The sequence below is a fragment of the Siniperca chuatsi genome, linkage group LG24, assembly GCF_020085105.1.
Source record: "Siniperca chuatsi isolate FFG_IHB_CAS linkage group LG24, ASM2008510v1, whole genome shotgun sequence".
Taxonomy (NCBI): Eukaryota; Metazoa; Chordata; class Actinopteri; order Centrarchiformes; family Sinipercidae; genus Siniperca; species Siniperca chuatsi.
Window position 1 is genome coordinate 16,738,854 of NC_058065.1, and position 26,909 is coordinate 16,765,762.

General features: G+C 42.7%; 1 protein-coding gene across 3 annotated transcripts in view; it reads left to right on the forward strand.

Annotated features, from left to right (window-relative positions):
• The window catches only part of anos1a (anosmin 1a), a 95,112-nt gene that overhangs the window by 64,487 nt on the left and 3,716 nt on the right, over positions 1 to 26,909 (forward strand). For 2 of the 3 annotated variants that reach the window (XM_044188406.1, XM_044188408.1), the window contains exons 8-12: positions 18,791 to 18,917; positions 20,733 to 20,840; positions 24,219 to 24,307; positions 24,749 to 24,920; positions 26,683 to 26,909. In XM_044188406.1, the coding sequence (XP_044044341.1) occupies positions 18,791 to 18,917; positions 20,733 to 20,840; positions 24,219 to 24,307; positions 24,749 to 24,920; positions 26,683 to 26,909 (723 nt within the window). The remainder of the gene's footprint in view (positions 1 to 18,790; positions 18,918 to 20,732; positions 20,841 to 24,218; positions 24,308 to 24,748; positions 24,921 to 26,682) is intronic. The other variant, XM_044188407.1, reaches the window with a different exon arrangement.

Below are 26,909 nucleotides of genomic sequence, written 5' to 3' on the forward strand. Positions count from 1 at the left end.
TCACCCGCATAACACTGAAAGTTTATGGAATGTTTCCTAATAATATTGCCTAAAGGAAGCATATATTAGGTGAATAGAATTGGTCCAAGCACAGAACCTTGCGGAACTCTGTGACTAACTTTGGCGTGCTTGGAGGATTCTTCATTAACATATTCAAACTGAGCTTGATCTGATAGATAGGATTTAAACCAGCTTAGTGCAGTTCCTTTAATGCCAATTAAATGTTCCAGTCTCTGTAATAGGATGTGATTGTCCGTTGTCTGATGTAAATGGAAGGTCATTTGTAATTTTCACCAGTGCTGTCTCTCTGATGCACTCTTAATCCTGACTGAAAATCATCAAATAAACTAATGTTATTTAGAAAGTCACACAACTGATTGGCGACTAGTTGGCTAAAATCCCTGGATCAAGAGTGATCTTTTTAAGAAGAGTTTTAATTACAGCTACTGTGGTGCATAGCCTATTAATAAAGACAGATTGATCATATCCAGTAAAGAAGTGCTAACTAAGGGTAAAACTTCTTTAAGCAGCCTAGTTGGGATGGGGTCTAAGAAACAGGTTGATGGCTTAGATGAATTAATCGTTGTTAATTAGTTGAAGAAGGTCAATAGGAGAAAAGCAGTCTAAATATATATCAGGTTTTATGGCTGTTTCTAAGGCTCCTCTGTTTGAAGATAAATTGGTACCAGTTGAGGGTAGGACGTGATGAATTTTGTCTCTAATAATTAAAACTTTATCATTAAAGAAGCTCATGCAGTCGTTACTACTGAGGGCTATAGGAATACATGGCTCAGTAGAACTCTGTCAGCCTGGCTACAGTTCTGAAAAGAAACCTGGGATTGTTCTTATTTTCCTCTATTAATGATGAGTAATAGGCTGCTCTGACATTATGGAAGGCTTTCCTATATGTTTTAAGACTATCTAGCCAGACTAAACAAGATTCTTCCAGGTTGTTGGAACGCTATTTCCTTTCATGTTTTCGCAATGTTTGCTTTAATTTGTGGGTTTGGGGGTTATACCATGGAGCTAACCTTCTTTGTTGTATTATCTTCTTTTTTAGAGGGACGATAGAATTGAGTCGTTCGTAGTGAGCCTCCAGCACTATCAACAAGATGGTCAATTTGGGAGTGGCTGAAATTAGCAAAGGAGTCCTCTGTTATATTGAGACATAGCACTAAATGCAGATGAAATCGGTTCCTTGAATTTAGCTACAACACTATCAGATAGACATCTAGAGTCAGAGTTTTTGTCTAGTGGCATGTAGTCCAGTAATAGGAGTAAATAATGGTCCGATAAAGAAGGATTCTGTGGAAATACTGTTAAATGTTCAATTTCAATGTCATATACCAGAACAAGGTTGAGGGTGTGGTTAAAACAGTGAGTGGGTTTATGTACACTCTGACAAAAGCCAATTGAATCTAATAATGAGATAAACGCCAAGGCTATCATTTTCAACGTCCACATGAATATTGAAATCACCTACAATAATTATCTGTTTTAAGGACTAAATTTGAGAATAAAAAAAAAAATTCAGGATAAGAACCAGGAGTACACAATAACAAATAGAATTGGCTATCGTGTTTAGCAGGTTGAGTGTGAAAGACTAAGAACAAGTCTTTCAAATGAGTCATAATTTAGTTTAGGTTTAGGGTTGATTAATAAGCTTGAGTCGAAGATAGCTGCAACTCCACCTCCTCGACCGGTGCCTCAAGGAATATGAGTATTAACATGACTGGGCAGAGTGGATTCATTTAGGCTAACATATTCTTCATGACCCAGCCAGGTTTCAGTAAGACAAAATAAGTCAATATGATAATCTGATATTAAATCGTTCACTAATACAGCTTTAGATGAGAGAGATGTAATTTTTAAGAGTCCACATTTAATTCTCCTATTTTGTTGTGCTATTTCAGCTTTGGTAATTTTGTTTAGGTTTTTAATGTATAACTCCTCTTCTGTTAACTTTTGATTTTAATTTATTTTAGTGGTCGGTGGGGCAGACACAGTCACTAAGGATATTTGGGTGAGTAACTGCTCTGGAAGCTCAGAGAAGCATGTAGGATTGCAACTCTGTTGTCATGGTTTAGGTCCACCAATAAACTTGGCCAGATTTCTTTATATGAGAGCTGCTCCAACCTAAGTGGAATGAATGCCATCTCTCCTAATCAGACCAAGTCTTCCCCAGAAAGTCTGACCAATTATCTACAAAGCCCATGTCATTTGCTGGACACCACCACGACAGCCAGCGGCGGAATGAAGACATTCGGCTAAACATGTCATCAATGGTCGGATTTGGCAGGGGCCTAGAGAAAACTACAGAGTCCAACATTGTCTTTGCATATGTACACACAGACTGAACATTAATTTTAATGACCTCCGACTGGCGTATTTTGGAGTCGTTACCGCTGACGTGAATAACAGTCTTACTGTATTTATGCTTATCCTTAGCCAGAAGTTTTAAATAAGATTTAATGCCACCCGCTCAGGCCCCAGGGATACATTTGGCTATGGTCGCCGGGGTCGGTAACTTGTTGCGTAAATGGTTTCTGGTGTCTGGGATGGAGTGCGATTACTCAGGCAGTTATGCTGAAAAAATTCTGTCACCAAGTGTTAAGTTTAGCCCACGATCATGGCCTGTCCGGCCATTTGGGATTTAAAATCCGATGATACCAAATATTGTTGATCCTGTCTTGTTTGACAGATAAATGGAAAAGCAAACCAGGTTATTCCTCTGGCTCCTTTACATCCGATCCCAGTAATGGGCAAACCTTTTGAGCATGTCATAATAGAATGTGTTGGTCCCTTGCCCAAAATCAAGACAAGTCATCAGTACTTGCTTACCATGATGCACACGTGCACAGCCATGTGCTTTCCTGAGGCTATCCTGCTGCGCACGTTAAGGGCTAAAGCAGTGGTGAAAGCCCTGGTTGCGTTTTTTTCCACATTTGGGTTGCCAAAACGCTTTCAAACTGATGGGGCGGCTGCGGCTTGGAGGTAGTGCTGGTCGTCCACTAATTGGCTCGATCCCGGCTTCCCCCAGCTCAAATGTCGAAGTGTCCTTGGGCAAGATACTGAACCCCATTTTGCTCCCGAGGGTTGTGCCTTCGGTGTGTGAGTGTGTGTGATTGAATTAGTTTCTTTGTACTGATGAGCAATTGGCACCTGCCATCAGTGTATGAATGTGATATGTAATGTGAAGCACTTTGAGTGGTTGGAAGACTAGAAAGGCGCTATACAAGTACAGTCCATTTACCATCAAGGATCTAATTTTATGTCAAAGGTTTTTGCACAGGTTATGTCAGTGTTGTCCATTAAGCATCAGGTCTCCAGTGCATATCCTTCAGAGAGTCAGGGCAGCAGGAAGTGGGATGAGGGTCTACCACTGCTACTGTTCGCCATTCGTGAAACCACACAAGAATCCCTTGGGTTTAGTATGGCAGAGCTTGTTTTTGGTCACATGGTGCGCAGCCCGCTGTGATTGTTGCAAGAGAGATGGCTTGCAGACATGCCCAGCCCCACGCACAGCATTTTGGACTATGTGAGCTCATTCAGTGAGAGTTTGCAAACTCTTTTTGCTGCCCAGTCTAAAATGAAAAAACTATAAGATAAGAAAACTCGTTATCTGTGGTTGGTTTCAGTCTCCAGGCTAAGTTCGGTGGTCCTTGTGAGGTGGAACGAAAAGTGAGTGACACAGATTATGTAATTAAAACGCCTGATAGGAAGAAAAGGTCCCGTATGTGTCATGTCAATATGTTGAAACAAGATTTTGTCTGTAATAACTCTGTCATGCCATCAGAGATCCCTGTGCCATGTGTCACCCCGGTGATGAGTGTGGCGTCACCGTTATACCTTCCCTATGAGGACGGGTTGCATGAGCAGTCTGTTTTAGTTCTGTGTGCGCGCTTAGAGAATTGAAAAGTTCTGGAAAATGTGGAGGGACATTAGTCTGCTGAATCAGCCAAAAGTGATATTTGCCACCTCATTCGTTGTCACGCACCAATATTTGTTGATAAGCCCACTCAAACTGCACTCTTGCAGCATGATGTAGATGTTGGTGATCATAAGCCCATTAAGCAGCACACGTACCGTGTCAACCCAGTAAAGCGGTCTGCAATGCAAAAGGATGTTGAGTATCTCCTAGAAAATGGCTTTGCTATGCCAAGTTCCAGCCCGTGGAGCTCACCCTCACGGCTCGTCCCAAAATCTGACCAAACTCTGTGCCTCTGTAACGATTACCACAAAGTGAATGCTGTTACTAAACTCGACTCATTTTCTCTCCCATGTATAATTGATTGCGTAGATCGTGTCGGGTCAGCCAAATACGTCACTAAATTAGACCTACTGAAGGGATAGTGGCAGGTGCCTCTTTCACATCGTGCATCTGAGGTCTCAGCTTTTGTCACACCCGATCATTTCCTTCACTATACAGTCATGCCTGGGTTAAGAAATACTCCTGCCACCTTCCAAAGGCTGATGAATACGGTTCTTTCTGGTGTCAAAAATTGTGAGGCATACCTAGATGACATTGTGGCTTATTCTTCTTTGGTCTGAGCATTTAGACACTTTGTGGGAAATATTCTGTCATCTAGAGGGGGCTTCTTTTACTCTGAACTTGGCTAAATGTGAGTTTGGTAAAGCTGTAGTCACATACTTGGGAAAACAAGTAGGGCAGGGGCAGGTGCGCCCTGTGTCAGCTAAAGTCCAGGCCATTTTGGATTTTCCTGTGCCAGAAACATGACGACAACTCTGCAGGTTTCTGGGAATGTGTGGTTATTATCGGGGGGTTCTGTAAAGTTTTGCTAGTGTAGCTGTCCCACTCACTAGCCTGTCAAGTCCTTCCCGTCCCTTTGTCTGGACTGCTCTGTTTATTATTTATTTATTCATTATCTGAGGTCAGATAATGAATATATTACTAAATAAAGACTTCAATTCACTCTAATAAGGGTAGATATAGATTCGATATTAGCCCATAAAAATGGAACTTGAATTTTTACTTTTATTGAAAACATCACTCAAAACCATAACGAAATAAAAACATAGAAAGTTGCAGACATTTGTTTGGGTTGTGCTAGAATTGGTTTGACAAGTCTAGTGTCTTGTGTTTATGAGTTATGGTCTTTTTTTGGGCAGTGTCCATGGGTGTTTTTGACCAGGAATTGTCATTGTTTTCCCTGCCAATGCATATCCCTAAATATGAAATGCATCATGGCAGTTCTTGTCCACAATCACTACAGGGGCATCTGGCATACCTTGCACCAGAATGGGGTATTCTTCCTGGTCCTGGAGGGGATATTTGTGGTTTGTCAGGGGGAGACGGCCTTCCTCTTCTCCTCCTTCCTCTCTGTTGATGGCCGACCTCGTCAGCATCCACACTATAACAAATGAAAATAAATAAATAAAACTACTATTTTACTGGTTAATAATTACTCAAAGCCTTATTCAACACATACTTCCTCAGTGGCCTAACCTTTCTCCCCCCATCAAAACACACCTTCTGGAGGGATTGAAATGACTATTATAATAATTATAAGAAGTTTATTTATATAGGCTATCTATATACTGTAAAATAGTTTACAGTAGTATTTTGTTTATTTCACATACTATTTACATCCACCCTATACTATTCTAAGTAATAGTAATTGTGTAATAGTCTGTTTATTTTACATGCTATACATTTACTTTAATAATGATCAGTATTGCTTACAGGGAAAACACACACACACACACACAATTAGATACTGTAAGTCTGGATAGCTTAAAGTGCAAATTGTCGTGTACGATCTTATGGTAGAACCCAAAATGCAGAACACATGAGCGATAGTGAAGTAAGTCACTCTTTATTGACAAGCAAAGGTGAAGGGGGAAGATCTTCGGAGCGGAGTCTTCTGTGTCATCTTCGAAGGTACGGGAAAGGTAATGGTAACCTTGGTGTGGAGACTGGTGGCGGAGGGTAGAGACTGGCCATCAGCGTGATCACCAACACAAAGCAGGACGGATTCCCAGGGTCTGGCTCCGTGGAGAGGTTGATGGGAGAAGCACAGTGGAGTATAGGAGAGGCAGGCAGGCAGGCAGGCAGGCAGGCAAACAGGAATCCAGAGAGGAGCAGAGACGACTGCAATCACCGGCACAGGATAATCCTGTGGCAGAACAAAAACCAGGATTTACACGAGATATCAATACAATAGTAGGTACTTAGCTTGAAATACTCAGGAGCCGTGACGTAGTGGTCGTACTAGTGTACGTGGACGATCTGGTGTTGGTGTTGTGGGAGAGCCAGGTATTTAACTGTGGAAACTGATGAATGATTGAAAACAGGTGAGCCGGTGATCAGCAGCAGGTGTGGAGCCCACGTAGCCAGACCAGGTGACATACACACACACATACACACATCCAAGGACAAGTTGGGGACGCACAAGACACATCAGGGAGGGGAAAACAACAGAGAACACAGGGCTGGAGGAGATAAGGTGGCAAACTACCACACAAATGGTGTCCTAGTGTGCAAAAACAATATAACTGTAATCCAAAATCACATTTCCCTACTCTGTAGCCTACATAATACATCACAATGTATTTATTTCATAATAGTGTAAGATAAGATTTCTTTTTCATAACCTTTGAAATGGGGACATTTCATCTCAAGAGAGGGAAGAATGTAAGATGAAATTTTATTTTTTGAAGATTTATTTTGTAGAATAATTACCTTTACCTTCTCAGATGTATTTAAATAATTTACATAATTTAATTAATGGTAACTACATTTATATAGATTGTATTCTGTTTCTTAAGTTAGATAGAGAACTACATAACATGATTCTCCTTGCCTGTAAGTGTAGTACTGGGTAAGGTTGGCGAAGTGATATGATGATGAGGTGATGTACCACATTTGTTGTTGGTGTTCAGTTGTCCTAGGCTTGTGATGGAACATTAAAGTGGATACAGTTATCCAGAAGAATCTGTCCCCGTGCTCTTACACACACCTCGAAAGTAGTTTTAATTCAGTAACTACAAGTTATAGTTAACGCTAAGAGTAACCAGTGTTAACACTGGTGGCAGTGGGTTTGTGGTCTGCAACTTTTTGCAGAGTTTTGAGTTTTGCCGGGGATTAACGAACTAACTGCCTATGCTGCAAGGGTGCGTTTTTTTTCTCCTTACTGTGGACTGCTCCTACTACAAGGTAGTTTAGGCTATGCTAGTGACTCAGTGTACTGGTGGAATAAAACAGACCCTTTCCTCATTTTTTTCATGGGAGATGGAAAAGACTTTTCAAAATGGTACAGATGTTTTGAAGTGTCTGTAGAGGCTACTCCTAATTATAATAAAGACAGTTTGGCTAAACTGCTGCCCACACGCCTAGGTGGTGCTTTGGTTACTGGGATAGCTTGTCTGATCCAACAAAATCTGACTATACTGCAGCTAAAGACAAACTGAAAGCTTGTGCTGTGAAACTTTTCCGATTGGTGGAGGAAGCTTTTCTTTGCTTTTCTTTCTTTGCTAAAGATGGAGAAAAATTCAGACGCTTCATTGCCTGAACTGAGCCATATCCTCAGCTGCGCTGTCATGAACAAGGTGTAAAAACATTGCACGCTGCGCTGCGATGAACAAGGTGTAAAAACATTGGATGCTGCTCTGTTTGCAATACAGATTGAGACTGCCCATCAGTCTAGCAGGGTATTTTCATCTCCAAACGCTCTGCAGCATTGTTCTCAGGCACCTGTCTCACCTGCTGTCTCTCCCTTGGTACCCACTAACTTTCCTGCATCTTCCACTTCCCTTTGTGTTCACTCTGCCACCTCAGATGATCTCCAGAAAATGCAGAGAACACTGGAGACACTTTCTGAAAGGGTTGAGCATTTACACATGGAGGTGCAACACCAGCAACAAGACACACAATGTGTCTCATCAGACTACAGATATCGTCAGCGAAGCCCTACTGTGATAGTCAGCGACCCTATCGTCCCCATCCCTGTGTGCCTGCAGCATTGTTCTCAGGCACCTGTCTCACCTGCTGTCTCTCCCTTGGTACCCACTAACTTTCCTGCATCTTCCACTTCCCTTTGTGTTCACTCTGCCACCTCAGATGATCTCCAGAAAATGCAGAGAACACTGGAGACACTTTCTGAAAGGGTTGAGCATTTACACATGGAGGTGCAACACCAGCAACAAGACACACAATGTGTCTCATCAGACTACAGATATCGTCAGCGAAGCCCTACTGTGATAGTCAGCGACCCTATCGTCCCCATCCCTGTGTGCCTTTTTGTGCTCTCCTCTCCTTCTGTTTCTTGTGTGTCCTTGGCTCGTCTTTAGATGCGTGTGTGTGTGTGTGTATGTCTTCTGGTCTGGCCCCGTGGTTTCCTGCCTGCTGCTGATCACCGGCACACCTGTCTTCAATCAATCATCAGTCTCCACAGCTCAAATACCAGGCTCTCCCACACCACCAGCGCCAGATCGTCTCTGTACACTTGTACGACCACTACGTCAAGGCTCCCCGCTTAAAGAAAGTTAATTACGTTTTCTAGTATTACCTGTTGTTTGTTGATCATGCTCTTCTTCTGCCTCAGGATTATCCAGTGGGCCGGACTGAAGGACAGCACAGAGGCACTCATCATGGCTGCACAGGAGCAAGCCCTGAGCACCAGAGCAATAGAGGCCCAGATAAGACAAGACCCAAGGTGTAGGCTGTGCAAAGAGGCCCCCGAGACAATCCAGCACATAACTGCAGGGTGTAAGATGCTGGCAGGAAAAGCATACATGGAGCGCCATAACCAAGTGGCTGGCATAGTGTACAGGAACATCTGCACAGAGTATGGACTGGAAACCCCAAGGTTAAAGTGGGAAACACCTCCAAAGGTGGTAGAGAATGACCGAGCCTGTGGGACTTCCAGATTCAGACTGACAGAATGGTAATGGCGAACCAACCAGACAAACAGCAGAGGAAAGCCGTTGTGGTTGACGTGGCAATACCAAGTGATGGCAACATCAGGAAAAAGGAACATGAGAAACTAGAGAAGTACCAAGGGCTCAGAGAAGAGCTGGAGAAGACCTGGAAGATGAAGGGGACAGTGGTGCCCGTGGTCATCGGAGCACTCGGGGCAGTGACCCCCAAACTGGAGGAGTGGCTACAGCAGATCCCTGGAAGAACACCAGACATCTTGGTCCAGAAAAGTGCAGTACTAGGAACAGCAAAGATACTGCGCAGAGCCCTCAAGCTCCCAGGCCTCTGGTAGAGGACCCGAGCTCGAAGGATGAGACCACCCGCGGAGGGTGAAGGACAAAGTTTTTTTTTTTACTGTACATGTGTGTGTGTGTCACGGATACGCCAGGCTCCACCATTCACTAACCATCCACACCTGCTCCCAATCACACTCCTGCTCCCCATTAGATCCCAATCACAGCCAGCATAAAAGCCCTGCACTCACCTCAGTATGTGTCCAACCTCGTTAGTGACCAGGACTCTACATGTTACTCGGCATTACGCCTATTCTCCCTTTCTCCAGCGATCTCCTGTCTCCAGTGATCTCCCTCTCCAGTGAGTTCTCCTGCCTACAGACTTCATCCCTCCCTCTCTTCATACCCACAATATCTGGCTGTCATTAAACAAAGAACATTCTTTGTCCATCTTGGTGTCCCCTGCCTGTCTGTTCCGTAACAGAAGGTCAGAGCACTACCGAATGGATGACAGCCCTGAGCCCCGATGACCCCTTCCTGGACCTGGAGGATGTTATCCGACGATATCTCCGCACCCACCACCACCAGTCATCCCAACCAACGCCTCCTCAGACACTCCTTCAACCCCGCTGGTAATGAGGATGAGTAATCAATTACAAACCTTCTTAGGCTCAGCAGAGGACTGCGAGGGGGCAGCCAGTCCTCAGCCCGCACCTCTACCGGCTAATCTCCAACCTTCCAATCCGCAACTCGCCTGCACCAAAGCTCAACCCCGTCGACTCCAGTCTCAGCTCCGTTGCCGCCACTTCCAGTCTCAGCTCTACCACTGCCTCCAGTCCCAACGCCGCAGCCGCAACCAGTCCCAACGCCACAGAACCAACTGCTGGGTCACTACAAGCTGCTGGAGCCTCCAGAGGGTCCCAACCTTCGCCTTCGTCAACGGCCTCCAGAAGGTCTCAACCTTCGTCTTCGTCGACAGCCTCCAGAAAGTCTCAGTCTTTGCTGCCGGTCTCCGGTGACCTTCTGCCTGTATCACCGGCATTCCACCAGGCCTCCAGATGGGGTTGAACTTCATCACAGACTGCATGAGATTAGCTCCGAACCTGTCAAGCCCCCGGGCCATCCGCCCGTGGTCCTCAGCCCCGTGCCAGGCCAGTCCACAGGTCGTCCACCAGAGGTCCTCAGCCCCGCGCCAGGCCAGTCCCTGGGTCATTGACCAGAGTCCTCAGCTCCACGCTGGTTCTGCTACCAGGATGTCCGTCCAAGATCCCCGTAACACCCTGGACCAGGTTCCTTGTCGGCCATCCGAGACTCCCAGGTTGTCCGTTCAAGGTTCCCAACTTCACACCTGTCCAGGCTCCAGGTTGTCCGTCCAATGCTCCCAACTCCACACATGCCAAAACCCCGGCCGTCCGCCCGGATCAACCCACTCCCTGTGGTGGTGGATGACCACCACGTCGGCAGGGTTTTTTCAGCCCTTGGGAGCCTCTCCCACCTACAGACTTCCCTCTCTTCATACCCACAATATCAGGCTCTCATTCAATAAAGAACATTCTTTGTCCATCTCGATGCCCCCTGCCTGTCTGTTCCATAACAGTGTGTGTGTGTGTGTGTGTGTGTGTATATATATATATATATTCTCTGTTTAATACTCCGCTGCAATATAGTTTAATTTATTGATGTTTTTTCATACTTCTAATACTGCTGTGCAATATCCACCATCTCATCAGATCAGAATCAGAATCAGAAATACTTTATTGATCCCCGTAGGGAAACTCTTTGTTACAGTAGCTCGTCTTTACGTCAGTGCACACAGGAGAAAGTACTAGAAAACGATATGATACACTATAAACACTATAAAACAGGTCAGAAATAAATTAAGTATCATGTCGGTATAAGTATAAGATAAACTAAGTGTCAAGTACCAAGTGGGTTTACTGGTTGATGATGAAAGTACAGTCTAATACAATGTAACTCCTTATGTAATAAATAATATTAATAAGCGAGGGTGCATGTACTGTCGAAGAGTAATTGAGGTATATAGTATCAGTAGCAATAAATAAGAAAAACTAACAAGGGAAAACTAATATTGCATGGGAGTAGTACACAGAATATTGCACAATTATTATTAATTATGGCGGAGATGTAATGTTCAATGTTCCAGTTTATTGACCTAGGGTCAAGACCTAGGGTCAAACAGACTAACCCTTAGAGGGAGGAGTTAAATAGTTTGATGGCCACAGGCAGGAATGACTTTCTGTGGTGCTTTTTGGTGGGATGAGTCTTCCGCTGAAGGTGCTCCTTTGCTTGACCAGCACGTCGTGGAGCGGGTGGGAGACACTGTCCAAGATGGCGTGTAGTTTGGCCAGCATCTTCCTCTCTGACACCACTGCCAGAGAGTCCAGCTCCACCCCCACAATGTCACTGGCCTTGCGGATCAGTTTATTGAGTCTGTTGGTGTCCGCTACCTTTAGCCTGCTGCCCCAGCATGCAACAGCATACAGGATAGCACTGGCCACCACAGACTCATAGAACATCTTCAGCATCGTCCGGCAGATGTTGAAGGACCTCAGCCTCCTCAGAAAATAGAGGCGGCTCTGGCCCTTCCTGTAAACAGCCTGAGTGTTCTTGGTCCAGTCCAGTTTGTTGTCTAAGTGTACTCCCAGGTACTTGTAGTCCTCCACAATGTCCACACTGACCCCCTGGATGGAGACCGGGGTCACTGGTGCCTTGGCCCTCCGTAGATCCACAATCAGCTCCTTAGACTTTGTCGCATTGAGCTGCAGATGGTTCTGCTCGCACCATGAAACAAAGTTACCCACCACAGCCCTGTACTCCGTCTCATCACCACATACATCCAACCACAGCAGAGTCATCAGAAAACTTCTGAAGTCCGTGGTGTAGATGGTGAAGAGGAAGGGAGAGAGGGCAGTCCCCTGAGGGGCCCCAGTATTGCTGACCACGCTGTCTGACACACAGTGCTGCAGGCGCACATGCTGTGGTCTGCCAGTCAGGTAGTCCACAATCCAGGACACAAGGGGGGCATCCACCTGCATCGCTGCCAGCTTCTCCCCCAGCAGGGCAGGCCGGATGGTGTTGAAAGCACTGGAGAAGTCAAAAAACATGATCCTCACCGTGCTTGCCGGCCTGTCCAGGTGGGTGTGGATGCGGTTAAGCAGGTAGATGATGGCGTCCTCAACTCCCAGCCGGGGCTGGTAAGCGAACAGAAGGGGGTCCAGGAGGCGTCTGACCATGGGCCGCAGCTGTTCCAGCACTAGTCTCTCCAGGGTCTTCATTATGTGGGAGGTCAGTGCCTGTCTGTAGTCCTTGGAGCCACTGGGGCGTGGCGTCTTCAGCACAGGAACGAGGCAAGATGTCTTCCACATAATGGGGACCCTTTGAAGACTCAGGCTCAGGTTGAAGACATGCTGAAAGACTCCACATAGCTGGGGGGGCACAGGCTTTTAGCACCCCGGGGCTAACGCCATCGGGGCCTGCAGCCTTGTTTGAGTGGAGCTTCATCAGCTGTCCTCTCACCTGGTCAGCAGTCAGGCACACAGCAGAAGTTACAGGTGGGGAGGGGAGGGGGGTCAGCGTCGGTCTGGAGAGGGCCGTTAGCCTGATAGGGAGGGGGGAGCAGAGTACTCAGAGGAGCTTGAGGGCCGACAGCAGCTGAGTTAGAGGGGGGATGAGCAGGAGCTGGTGTGTCGAATCTGTTAAAGAACAGATTCAGTTCGTTGGCCCTGTCCACGCTGCCTTCAACTCCTCTGCTGCCAGTCGGTCTGAAGCCAGTGATGGTCTTCATGCCGCTCCAGACCTCCCTCATATTGTTCTGCTGGAGTTTACGCTCCAGCTTCCTCCTGTACTTCTCCTTGGCTTCCCTGATTTTCACCTTCAGGTCAGCCTGGATAGCCCTCACCTCCTCCCTACTACCATCAGTAAAGGCCTTCCTATTGGCATTCAGAATGTCCTTGATGTCCTTTGTTACCCACGGTTTGTTATTTGGGTAACAATGGACCATCTTGGTTGGGACATTGGAGTCCACACAGAAGTTAATGTAGCCAGTGATGCACTCAGTGAGCCTGTTAATGTCCTCTCCATGAGGCTCACAGAGTACATCCCAGTTTGTCACCTCAAAACATTCCTGCAGTGTCTCATAGGCCTCCCCTGACCATCTCCTCACTGTCCTTGTGGTCACAGGCTGCCTTTTAACCAGAGGCACATAGCAGGATTTGAGGTAGACCAGGTTGTGGTCTGACCTACCCAGAGGGGGGAGGGGGGAAGAGCTGTATGCATCCTTCACGTTAGCATACAGCAGGTCCAGTGTCCTCTCCTCTCTAGTAGGACAGCTCACATACTGGGTGAAATTAGTCAGTGTTGTTGAAACACTGACATGGTTGAAGTCACCCGAGATTAAAATGAGTGCACTCGGGTGTTGAGTCTGTAGTTGTGCTATGGCGGTGTGAATGGCGTTGCACGCCGATGCCGGGTTAGCAGAGGGGGGGATGTAAACAGCCACAACAATGGCATGTGAAAATTCACGTGGCAGATAATATGGCCGGAGTCCCACAGCTAACAGTTCAATGTCCGGGCTACAGATACTCTGCTTGATGGTAATGTGACCAGGGTTACACCATCTGTTGTTAAGTAGAACAGCAAGCCCGCCGCCTTTCCGCTTACCGCTCCCGGTGTGATCCCTGTCGGCCCGAACAGTCTGAAAGCCGTCGATGGAAACGTTATGGTCCGGGATATCCTGGTGTAGCCATGTCTCAGAGAAGCACATCAAACTACACTCACGGAACTCCGTCTGACTCCGGGCTAACGCCGTTAGCTCGTCTATTTTATTCGCCAGCGATCTCATGTTGCCCATGACGAGAGAAGGCAGACACGGCTTAAATCTCTTATTCTTAAGTCTCTTTTGTCTGCACCCCTCTCTCTTCCCTCGCCGCTTTGTTCCACCTCTGCATCCTCGGTGTGTCCTCCTCCAGATCTCAGTGGGGACATCGGTTGTCCTGGGTGCCATGCCGCTCAGCTTCAGCGCGATCAGCTGTTCCCTGGTGTAAACAATGCGGCCAAACAGCTGATCTGCAGCGGTGCCCTGACCGAGTAGCAGAAGAAGAAGTTCCACGGCGGAAAAAAGTACAAAAACACTTTCTACCATCATTTTCGCAAAGAGCGTAGTTTAAATTACACTTACACACAAGTTACTCAAGTTTGGAAGAAAAAAGGAAAGTTAAAAGTTGGAAAAAGTAAGACGACGAGACGGAGCTACTGCAACAGGCAGCATGCGGGCTGGCCCATGCGCACTAGTATCATATCACATAATAATTATTACTTATTACTTATATTATTACATTGTATTATTATACTGTACATACTTATCAACTGGTAATCCACTTTGTATTTTACACTTATTTTAATTTTATACCTATACCCACTTGGTACTTAATTTATCTTACCTGTATTCACGCTACTGCCTACCTCATGATGATGAGTGACAATGAAATACATGAGATGCCCGGCCAAACAAGGTCTGCGTCAGAATGAAAAATGGGCTACTGGAACAAGACGGTGTTGAGCGAGATGCTCTGTTGGAATGCTACTACTGCTACTGGAGGAGCTAAAGTAGATCCCTAGAAGAACACTAGACAACACCAGACATGTCAGTCCAGAAAAGTGCAGTACTAGGAACAGCAAAGATACTGCATGAGAACCCTCTGGTAGAGGATATATATATATATATATATATATATATATATATATATATATATATATATATATATATATATATATATATATATATATATATGTATATGTATATGTATATATATATATATATATATATATATATATATATATATATATATATATATATATATATATATATATATATATATATATATATATATATATATATATATATATATGTATATATATATATATATATATATATATATATATATATGTATGTATGTATGTATAATGTGTATATATTCGAGCTCGGGTCCTGGGAGCTTGAGGGTTCTGCGCAGTATCTTTGCTGTTCCTAGTACTGCACTCTTCTGGACCAAGATGTCTAGTGTTCTTCCAGGGATCTGCTGTATCCACTCCTCCAGTTTGGGGGTCACTGCCCCGAGTGCACCGATGACCACGGGCACCACTGTTGCCTTCACCTTCCAGGCCTTCTCCAGCTCTTCTCTGAGCCCTTGGTACTTCTCTAGTTTCTCATGTTCCTTTTTCCTGATGTTGCCATCACTTGGTATTGCCACGTCAACCACAACGGCTTTCCTCTGCTGTTTGTCCACCACCATGATGTCAGGCTGGTTCGCCATTACCATTCTGTCAGTCTGAATCTGGAAGTCGCACAGGATCTTGGTTCGGTCATTCTCTACCACCTTTGGAGGTGTTTCCCACTTTGACCTTGGGGTTTCCAGTCCATACTCAGTGCAGATGTTCCTGTACACTATGCCAGCCACTTGGTTATGGCGCTCCATGTATGCTTTTCCTGCCAGCATCTTACACCCTGCAGTTATGTGCTGGATTGTCTCGGGGGCCTCTTTGCACAGCCTACACCTTGGGTCTTGTCTGGTGTGGTAGATCTGGGCCTCTATTGCTCTGGTGCTCAGGGCCTGCTCCTGTGCAGCCATGATGAGTGCCTCTGTGCTGTCCTTCAATCCAGCCCGCTCTAGCCATTGGTAGGATTTCTTGATATCAGCCACTTCAGTTATGTTCCGGTGGTACATCCCATGTAGGGGTTTCTCCTCCCATGATGGTCCCTCCTCCAGCACGTCTTCCTCTGTTCCCCATTGCCTGAGACATTCCCTGAGCACGTCATCTGTTGGGGCCTTATCTTGGATGTACATGTGGATCTTGGATGTTTCATCCTGGATAGTGGCTCTCACACTCACTAGTCCACGGCCGCCTTCCTTACGGCTAGCGTACAGTCTCAGGGTACTGGATTTGGGATGGAACCCTCCATGCATGGTGAGGAGCTTTCACGTCTTAACGTCTGTGGTCTGTATCTCTTCCTTTGGCCACCTTATTATTCCCGCAGGGTATCTGATCACTGGCAGGGCGTAGCTGTTTATTGCCTGGGCCTTGTTCTTGCCATTGAGCTGACTTCTTAAGACTTGCCTTACTCGTTGGAGGTATTTGGCCGTTGCTGTTTTCCTTGTTACCTCTTCGAAGTTGCCATTGGCCTGTGGTATTCCAAGGTACTTGTAATCATCCTCAATGTCTGCTATTGTTCCTTCTGGGAGTGAGACCCCTTCTGTGTGGACTACCTTCCCTCTCTTTGGGATGTCATTCGGGTTTGAGAAGTGCAGTCGAATGGTGACAATGTCAGAGCTGTAGATCCTGGTGGTGTGGATCAGTGAGTCGATGTCCCGCTCGCTCTTAGCGTATAGCTTGATGTCATCCAAGTAGAGGAGGTGACTGATGGTGGCCCCGTTCCTGAGTCAGTATCCATAGCCAGTCTTGTTGATTATTTGGCTGAGGGGGTTCAGACCTATGGTTCCTTTGCCAATGCCCTTCTGTGCTTTGCTCATGTATTGATCCATGTGTCCACTTATCTTAGCCGCGACGATGCCTTACATGAGCTTCCATGTTGTGGAGAGACAGGTTCTTGGCCGATAGTTGGATGGGACTGTACCCTTTGCAGGATCCTTCAGGATCAGGATTGTGCGCCCTTCGGTAAGCCATTCAGGGTGCGTCCCATCTCTTAGCAGCTGGTTCATTTGTGCTGCTAGGCATTCATGGAGTGCAGTGAGCTTCTTTAGCCAGTAGGTGTGGATCCTATCAGGGCCCGGTGCTGTCCAGTTCTTCATACCTGAGACTCTTTCTTGGATGTCTGCTGCTGTGATGGTGACTGGATTCTGTTCAGGGAGGTTGCTGTGGTCCTTTCCCAGAGCCGCCAGCCACTGTGCATCGCTGTTGTGTGATGCCTCCCTCTCCCATATACTTTTCCAGTACTGCTCTGTTTCCAGCCTTGGTGGGTCTGCTCTGCTGTTATTACCCTGCTTTTGAGCGTACACTTTCGCAGGTTGAGTTGCGAACAGCCGGTTTAGGCGGCTGGTCAAGGCTTGGAGCTTTTGTTTGGCAGTTTCGAGTGCTTCAGGTATGGGCATCTGGTTGTACTTCTTGGGTACTTGCTTTCTCATTGCACCTCTCTCAGCCTCTGTCAGTTGGCTCACTTCTCTCCGGGCCTCCTTGATTTTTGCCTCCAACCTTCGTTTCCATGGTGGGTCCTGTTTCTCATGGCTCCCATGGTTGCTCTTGTAGCCAAGCATCTCTAGGATCACTGCTGCTGAGGCGTATATCAGCTCACTGGTTTCAGTGATGGTTGTGGTAGGGATCGCTCTCAATGCTGCATTCACATCTTCTAGGAGACTTTCTGATGGTACTTCACTTAGCCGTTGTAGTTGGCGTCGGGGTTGACTTGTATTCATCCACGCCATGATCTTATCTTTCAGGTCAGTTGCTGCCTCGTTCAGCGTGATTTCTCTTGGGGCTTCGTAATACACTGACTATGTATTACAGCCCCACTTCAAAAAACATGAACTATCTCTTTACGAAATACAGATTAAACAAAACTGAATTTTGATTAAATAAAAATAAGATCTTAACTAAAAGAAATAAAAATGTGTTATTTAAAAAAATGTGTTATTTAAAAAATGACAATAAATTGTTTTCAGACTATGACTGAAACCTTTTCTACGATAATAAATTGTTTTGTAACTAATGTAATCCCATAGATTGTGGAGACACCCATGTATCTTTGTTGCGAAACATTGAGGTGACTGTTAAAAATCATTTTCACATTCAAAATGGAAGTGGGAAAGATCCCTCCTTGCGCTCTATCTTGGCTACTGTTTGTCAAGAATTTTAGCAAATTTGACAACTAATGAAACAATAAGTCTAAGGTCTTATAAAAGAAAAGTAGTGCTGAATTTACTAATATAGTGTACTACGCTGTGTTCAAAATATCCACATGTGAATAAGGTTAATTCATTATTTCATCCACTCTTGGACCAAAGTAGACAAATATTTTTAATAAAACTGATTAAAAAATGACAGTCTAAACATAAAGTAAAAATAAATATACTATCACCATGTAGGAATTACTATTCAATCCTAGTGTTTCTCTTGACAGTAAATAACATTACACCATTTTCTAAAAATGTTGAAAAATCTAATTGTCAGTTACATAATTTGGCAAAAGGTCTTCATAGGTCAACATAATTATCCTTGATGCCTGTTGTAGACACACAGTAGCATGTTCAGCCTCTAAGATCAGACATCAAGGAATCAGGGCAGGTAGGAGAGACTTGTTGAGAATTCAAACTGGCACATGGCCTTTAGCATTCCCTGACTGGCTGCTATATTCAGGGCTTGTAGAAAACCTGCAAGAAAAATAAAATGCAGGAGGCCAGCAATGAAGATTTCAGTGATGATTTTTACTCCTTTGACCAAAATTACAGATGAGAACAATATTTTTTATGAAAACAGACAGCTTGACTCTAATTTTCTATTCTTATGTTGTATCAACTTTCCTTTGTGTATTTGTGTGTATGTGCCTGTTCAACTGTGTGTATGTGTGTGTGTGTGTGTGTGTGTGCAGAGCCAGGTGGAGCTGGACAGCATGCGGTCTAACAGGAGCTACAGTGTGGAGGTCCAGGCTGTTTCCTACTGGGGACAAACTCAGTTCAAAGGACCCCGAGCCGTCCTCCACTTCACTACACAACGCAGTATGTCTTAATACATAATCAAAAAGGAGACATTGGCATTTTGAATTTCAGCTTGATAATGTGCAAGATAATAAAATGTATTCATGTTTGCTCCAAGGCTTAATTCTTCTTTCTCAAAGTTTCTTTAAAACTGAAGTGCAATTAGCATTCCTGCCCGTAATATATCCTCTTGGTTTTGAAAATGCATTTGCATGATCTTTGAATTTTATTTTACACTTTTATGGTGCTTTTTTTAAAATGTACCTTTGGGGTTTAAATATCTAAAAGACTTTCTCCTGCTGGGACATTAAATCTTTCATTCTCCATATCTCAGAGCTTTTCTCCATGCAGACACAACATTCCAAAAAAAAAAAATCTGTTGGACAGAGATAGGTGAAAAAGTTTAACAATACATTTTCTATACATGACCCATTATAAGCCTGTTAAAGTGAAAAGTATACATGTTTTAAAATATTTTAGTCCAGAAAAAGATATCTCAACTGCTGGCCAGTTTGCCATGAAAAAAATCATCTTCTGGGGACCGTGAATATCTACACAAACTTCCATGGCAAAGTGTCTCAACAGCCTTGAGATATTCAAGATCTCCAAAGGATAAATCTTAATAGTTTTGATGACCCCCTGACCTTTCCTTCAGTACCACTATCAGGAAAAAACTAGGAAAAAAATGTCAATTTCTACTTAAAAATAGCACGTTCATGCACTCCTGAGGAGGAGCTGTTGCCATTTTTTTTCACTGTTTAATGTTTAACGGTGTCATACAGTGTCCAAATGACTACGACTGAAACCTTTTCTATGATGTTTAATGTTTAATTTATTCATCCTTAAAACAATGGAACTAACAGTGGTCTTCTTAAACAACCAACTGTGTTTACAAAACTTGAGCTTGAAGGAAAAAACCCACAAAAGAATATATAATAAAGCATAAATATAAATGATCTTTCCTCTTCTGCCACCTTTAGGTCGAACTTTGCACACAAGATATGGTATCTCACAATGGGCAGGACACACAAGTTCTATTAACCCTTTTTCATTTTAAAGGATAGGTTTGGATGGTTTCTAGTCTAGCTTAACAAAATATTCACATGCCAATATTTACATTGAAAAAGCAATTGGTGGCTGTAATTATTCCAGTTGGTCCCATATCCCATTTATGTGTTTGCAAATATAATCATCATATCCTGGTTTCAGAAACCTGGATAGGCCTTTTTACGCAGTTATAAGAAACTAGAATATTCTATCGGGGTAGCCAGAAACCAGGATACTGGGGTGTGTAGAGAAATCAAAGACATACCTGAATTTACACAGTGTGCTGTAAAGACAGATTCTACTGATTACAAGTTTCATTCATAAATGACAGAATCCACCCATTGAAACCGCATGAGACAAAAACAGTGGAAGAGTGTGGCACTCACAGGCAATAATACAGTCCACTCCAACATGAGAAAGTGCGACTCTTGTGTCACAGAATAACCAGGTTTCTTTATGTTCCATATAAATGTCATATCCTGAATGTTACTAAAACCAGTACTGGTATACTAGTGAGCATGTAAAAATACTTATAGAGAGATTGCATTGAGCTAGTGGAACAGAGCCTGGACAAGAAGTGACATCAGGACTTCTTTCTCAGATTTTTACTAAACGTTGTAATTTTGAATATCCATGTTTATTAATCCTTACTTGGTCCCTTCTAGTTAATTGTATTAAATGGGGGAATTTAATGCTCTATTTTAGCTGACTATACTGTAGCATATATGTGTTGCTCCAACAGGCCAGTTCCCACAAATTAAGTTTAATTATATTTTGTCTATTTTGAAGCCACCAGAGCTGCTCCAAGAAACCCTACAGGTGACATTCTGGATGTGGGAACACCATTCTACCAGGACGGACAGCTACAGGTTCATGTTTACTGGCAGCGCAGCATAGGTATGGACAGTATGTACATGAACTGATGTGAGTGTCTGCCATCAAGATTAATGAGGCAAACCATTTGTCTCTGATGCACACTGTAACTGAACCTGTCAGTTCTATAAACAATACATAGGTTTTGAAGACTGATCATGTGTAATTATGCTGCAGCACAAAGGCACTTTGTTTAAGGATGACAGTGAGAAGTACATATCTGTAAACCACCCACATTTATGAACATGAACTGAGCTGCTTAGGCAGTCTGTCATTCTGTTGTTGTTAGTTTGTCTGTTCACTGAATCACAGTATGTCATAACTTGCAACAGAGAGCTCCAGCTTAGTTGCAAACTTTATTTAAATTAGGAATCTGTTCTTAAAACCCTGCAGGAATAATTAAAGCTGTGTTAAATTTAATTTTAAAAAATCAAATGTTATTTAATGTTTGCGTAATCATTTAAATGGATTTCTAAATTTTCATATTAAAATTTCCTTGCCCATAGTGTATGATAATGCCTCATACACATTATATTCTCTATCTTCTTGTTACAACATTTCATTGAAGCTGTATGATGTTTACACTGAGTGGAACATTCAAATCCATGACATCCTATATTTTTAGCCATGCTAGCGGCATGTCTCTATGTGTTACAGGTACCGTCTGGCACCACGTAAACAGCTTATATGCTCTCTCTGGAAACATGAGAAATAAATGAGACAGGGCAAACTCTGCTTCCGTTTTTCATCTCGCTCAGCAGAAAGAGGAAAGAGGATTTATTAGACATTCACAATTTAAATCCTCCTCTGTTACAAACACTCAATGTTCACTATGAAATAAACACAACTTCAAAATAAAATACAATGTCTTTTTTTCATCTTTCAGCAAATGCTCAGTTATAAGTTTTGTGTGATTAAATAAATCAAAATGACAATAACCACAGTTATCTTGTAAGTTGTCTCTTTTCACCTCAAAATAAAACATATCTTATGTTATCACTTACATATAAAACATAGCTTATGTTACCACTTACATATGGTTCCTAAATGAATTTTCCATTTCCAGCTAAAGTCCTTTTTACTCTTCCCAAAATGCATGAGCAGACAGATTTTTAACTTATTTTTAACCATTTTAAAATATATCACATTTGTTTTTAACATTAGCTTTTAACCATTACATAAACTCAGTTTTTAACATTTGCTTTTAACATCTTACACAATATCATACATTTCAAAAGTATTAAGACTTTACAAAAATGTTCAAGGAGCTAAAAATAAAACTCTGTCTGACGTGACTTTGGTAGCAACAGGTGACGTTAACAGGCGCGAAAATGCAGGTACTGCTATATGTACATATATGTCCACATATTCATAACACAGCCTTATTAGCGGATATTAAAACATTCAGCGAAATGTCAACATATTACACTTCAGGTACTTAGCTTAATTTACTATTCCACCAACCTGGAAACAGGAGAAATAAATAATAATAATAATAATAATAATAATAATAATAATAATAGGAATGACAGCTATAGGAATAATAATGACAGTAATAGTAACAAAGCCAATAACAAAAATTGTAGTAGCAGTTGTTGAGCAGGAACACGAGGGCAGCAAGTGGCCCACAACCACAGATCCAGTGAAAGCGACAGAAGGAGAGAGGAGAGAAATGAGAAAGCACACAGCTACGGGAGAGAGAAGATGTCGAGTTAGTAACATGCGGTAATGGGATAAAAATGCATACAGATGGAGAGCGAGAGAAGGAGAGAGGAAAGAGGTGCATCATGGGAAGTCTTCCGGCAGTCTAGGCCTATAGCAGCATAACTAAGGGATGGTTCAGGGCTCACCCAAGCCAGCCCTAACTATAAGCTTTATCAAAGAGGAAAGTCTTAAGCCTACTCTTAAATGTGGGGATGGTGTCTGCCTCCCTAATCCAAATTGGGATGTGATTCCACAGGAGAGGAGCTTGATAACTGGAGGCTCTGGCTCCCATTCTACTTTTGGAAACCACAAGTAACCCTGCATTCTGGGAGCGCAGTGTTCTAGTCGGGTTATAAGGTATTATGAGATCTTTAAGATACGATGGTGCCTGACCATTAAGAGCGTTGTAGGTGAGGAGAAGCATTTTAAATTCTATTCTGGATTTTACAGCGAGCCAGTGCAGAGAAGCTAATATTGGAGAAATATGATCTCTTTTCCTAGTTCTTGTTAGTACACGTGCTGCAGCATTCTGGATCAACTGGAGAGTCTTAAGGGACTTATTCAGCCAGCCTGATAATAAGGAATTGCAATAGTCCAGCCTAGAAGTAACAAATGCATGCACTAGTTTTTCAGCATCATTTTGAGACAGGATGTGCCTGATTTTTGCAATGTTGCGCAGGTGAAAGAAGGCAGTCCTTGAAGTTTGTTTCATGTGGGAGTTAGAGTTATCTTTGATCAGGATTTATCCTTTGACGTTCCTTACGGTGCTGCTGGAGGCCAGGGCAATGCCATCTAGAGTAACTATATCTTTAGAAAATGTGTCTCGAAGATGTTTGGGGCCAACATCAGAAAATTGCATGCTACACACATAGAGCATAACAGATAATTCAATTCATATTAAAATAGGGTAACATATAAAATAAATAAAACAAAACAATATATACAGTGGTTTATATACATATATACATAGCCTACACGTATAAATCCAGAAAATAATTCTGCAGCACATTGTTTTAATTTGCGTCTGATGGAATGTAAACAGCAGATAGCGATAGTGATGATAATATGGTTTCCATCTTCACATAAAATAAAATATGTCACACTTGTCTTTGGGCAGGGTGTTGCTGGAAAAAAACATTGAGCACTGTAAACCTTAATTGAATAATTTAAGTTATAGTTAAATAAAAAACTCAAAATTCTGTTTTGTTTCTGTCAAAGACAGAAGAAGCACATTCAGGTACAGACAACTATATACATGTTTGACCTGTATTAATGTCAAATAATTGGTTGCCAATTAAAGCAACAGTCAATAATTTTGGGAGACATGTTTTTTTTTACCTTATCTTATCTTTTATCTTATCCAGTGGTAGAAGAGAGGATCGATATCAATTTCACCTCTGTGTGTTGAGTTCACAGGTCTGGGACATGTTTAGCCAAGAGAAAAAAATATTCTAGTCTTAGCTAGAGGTTACAAGATGTGGACTTAGGAGTGCTGTGGATTTATTAGAGGGTGTTGCTCTGTTAATGTTGTACATGTACAAAACCCCTCCCTGTCTGGGACAATGAAATTGATACCGACCTTATTTTCAGACTCTGGGTAAGGTGGGAAAGGAGCATCATTTTTCCTCCTTTAAGTTGATCCATTCACAGTTGTCAGCCAACACAGGGCAGTGTTGTAAGCTCTTGTTGTTTGTATAGATCCTTCAGTTGAATTCTACAGAATCCAGTGGGGACCAGAGTATTGTGGAAACAACCAGACCAGACCCATGGAGAAGACCAGCACACAGGTAACCGACAAATAAAACGACATTGTCACTGTGAACATGAATGTCAAATAAATGATGAGCATATGATGCCAATGGCCATATAAAATACACTGGCAAGACACAAAATAGACTTTATGGACAGAAAATATCACATTTGTAAATCTTGTTAGTGATTGGCCAAGAGAGCGTATACACTGTTGATCAGCGAACGCGGTCACTGTTGCCCTGTTTAATGTGAAAAGTGACAATACAATTACAATAATATGGGGTCTTGGATTTTGGGAATCAGCCTCCAATCAACCATTTTCTTTTTACAACCAAGACCCAGGTTGTTAAAAAATTAATTTGCCTTTAATGTCATGAGTAGGCCAAATGTAAATTTCAAGAGCTTCAGGTTGACAGAAAATTATCATAAAATCTGGTCTCTACAAGCATTACATCCTCTGTCTTTGTCTGATCTAGGAAAGCTTTGCCAGCCTGCAGGGCTTGCTCTTCTCCTGCAAGTATAAAGTCCTTATGCAGCCAGTCAGCAAGAAGAGTCATCCTCTGGCAGAAAGCACCAGCTTCTTCACTCCTTCCTGTGCCACCATCCAGGCCAAGAGTCTGAAACTCATCACCTGTCCTGGAGAAAAAGGTGAGACATCTGGAACCTCAGGTCTTGAAAATACATGTTGTGGTAATTTTATCTTTCAAGTCAAAATGACTTGACTTGATACTTAATTTATTTTCTGACCTGTTTTATAGTGTTTATAGTGTATCATATCGTTTTCTAGTACTTCTCTTGTGTGCACTGACGTAAAGGCAAGCTACTGTAACAAAGAGTTTCCCTACGGGGATCAATAAAGTATTTCTGATTCTGATTCTGATTCTGAAAATGATGGATTATTTTATTTATGGATGTCTGCATACCTGGACACTTCCTAGACTTTTCCTGGGCCTTCTTGAAGGCCTGCTGATGGCACATTGATCACATTTTGTATAAAACATGCAAATCCTCTTGTTTACTTGTTCTCTTAATTGTTTATTGTACTGCTGCCACAACCTAATTTCACCAGGGTGGTTTAAAGCTGTGTTATATCATATCAAGACTGTTATCCAGTATCCAAGTTGACAGAAATGTCAACAACCTAGCGACAAAATGGCTGCAAAGCCTACATCCAGCAGTTGCATACAATCAATAACATTTATTACAATTAATGAAGCAATTGCTTGAGCTAAAGCTACTGTATACTCTCTTTGTTTGTATCTGGTTTCACTTGTTAACAAGCCATTACAAGTACGTTACTTGATAAAAATAGCTAATTTAGGTTTTATTTACACTCATCTAATGTGACTACAAGGCTTGAAATGGGGGTAAATCATTAACATCGTGTGAATGCATTATTCCAAAGTAGGAAAAACCTGAGGTTTTATCGTTCTTATGGTACTGACATGGTGTTTATGCAGAATAACACCAAGACAAAATTTTATTTCCTCCAAGACCTCACCCCCACAGCCCCCAATTATTACCCTACTCATATGATTACTTTGATGTAATTCAAACATACAATATGTATAATAAACTGTTATAAACTGTATAAACTTACTATTACTTCACTTTGATCGAATTAAAAAAGTTTTTTATTGAAAACTCAATAATATAAAGTAACTGTCAGGACAAGGTCAAACCAAAAAATTGAGTAGAGCCTACATGAAAAAGCTAATCAGTTCAACCAGCTATTAATATCAGCATATGAATGACATCAGACTTGACTAAATTGAGTAAAATTTTGGAGAATTGCTGTGAAAATTGAGTTGCATCAATTGCAATAGTAAGTTTTTACCATTTTTCTCAAATCTTTTTGTTTATTACATCAAATCTATTGAATTATTGGTTAGCATTAACACAATTCACATTTTAACAAATACAAGGAAATTGAAAAACAAATATAATATTAACATTCAATTATTTATGTATAATAACCAAATCCATCCAAGTAATTCTTGTTAGTATCACTAACTTTCTGTAACACAACAGAGTCAATTTAAACATTGTTTAAACATGTAAACATTGAAAACCAAATCAGAGGTAAACAGTTTCTGAGACATTAAAAGAATTCTACAAAAATTACAATTTGACCCTACACTGTAAATACAGCTTACTTTAAAACTTTCACAGCCCTACACTAAGCTCATTCTAGAACATACCTAAAATACAGACACTACACAGCACTGACACATGTACTGAGTGTCCCAAGAAAGTTGTATTTTTCATGCTTCCTTTAGAGAATCCTTGGCAGTTTTCACATACCTCAGGCCTGCTATGGGCTTCCCCATGTATATCATGAACATTCCAATAAGAACCTGTTCACCACTAGCACCTGTCTCCATTTAATCTGTGGATGTGCTTCCTCCAGCAGTGTCCCCTCAAAAGGTACTGGTGAAGGCAGCCAACCTGACAGCGTCCTTTGAGGTCCGGGGCAGCAATGTGACAGCCATCTTTAGCTGGGATTTGTCCACAGCCCCGCCCCACCAGCAGCTGACTGGTTATCAGGTGACCTGGGCGGAGGTCATCCCCACCAACCGCCACAACAACAACAAGCTGCCTCACAGCCTCATCTCTCAGTCCCAAATCCTACCCCCG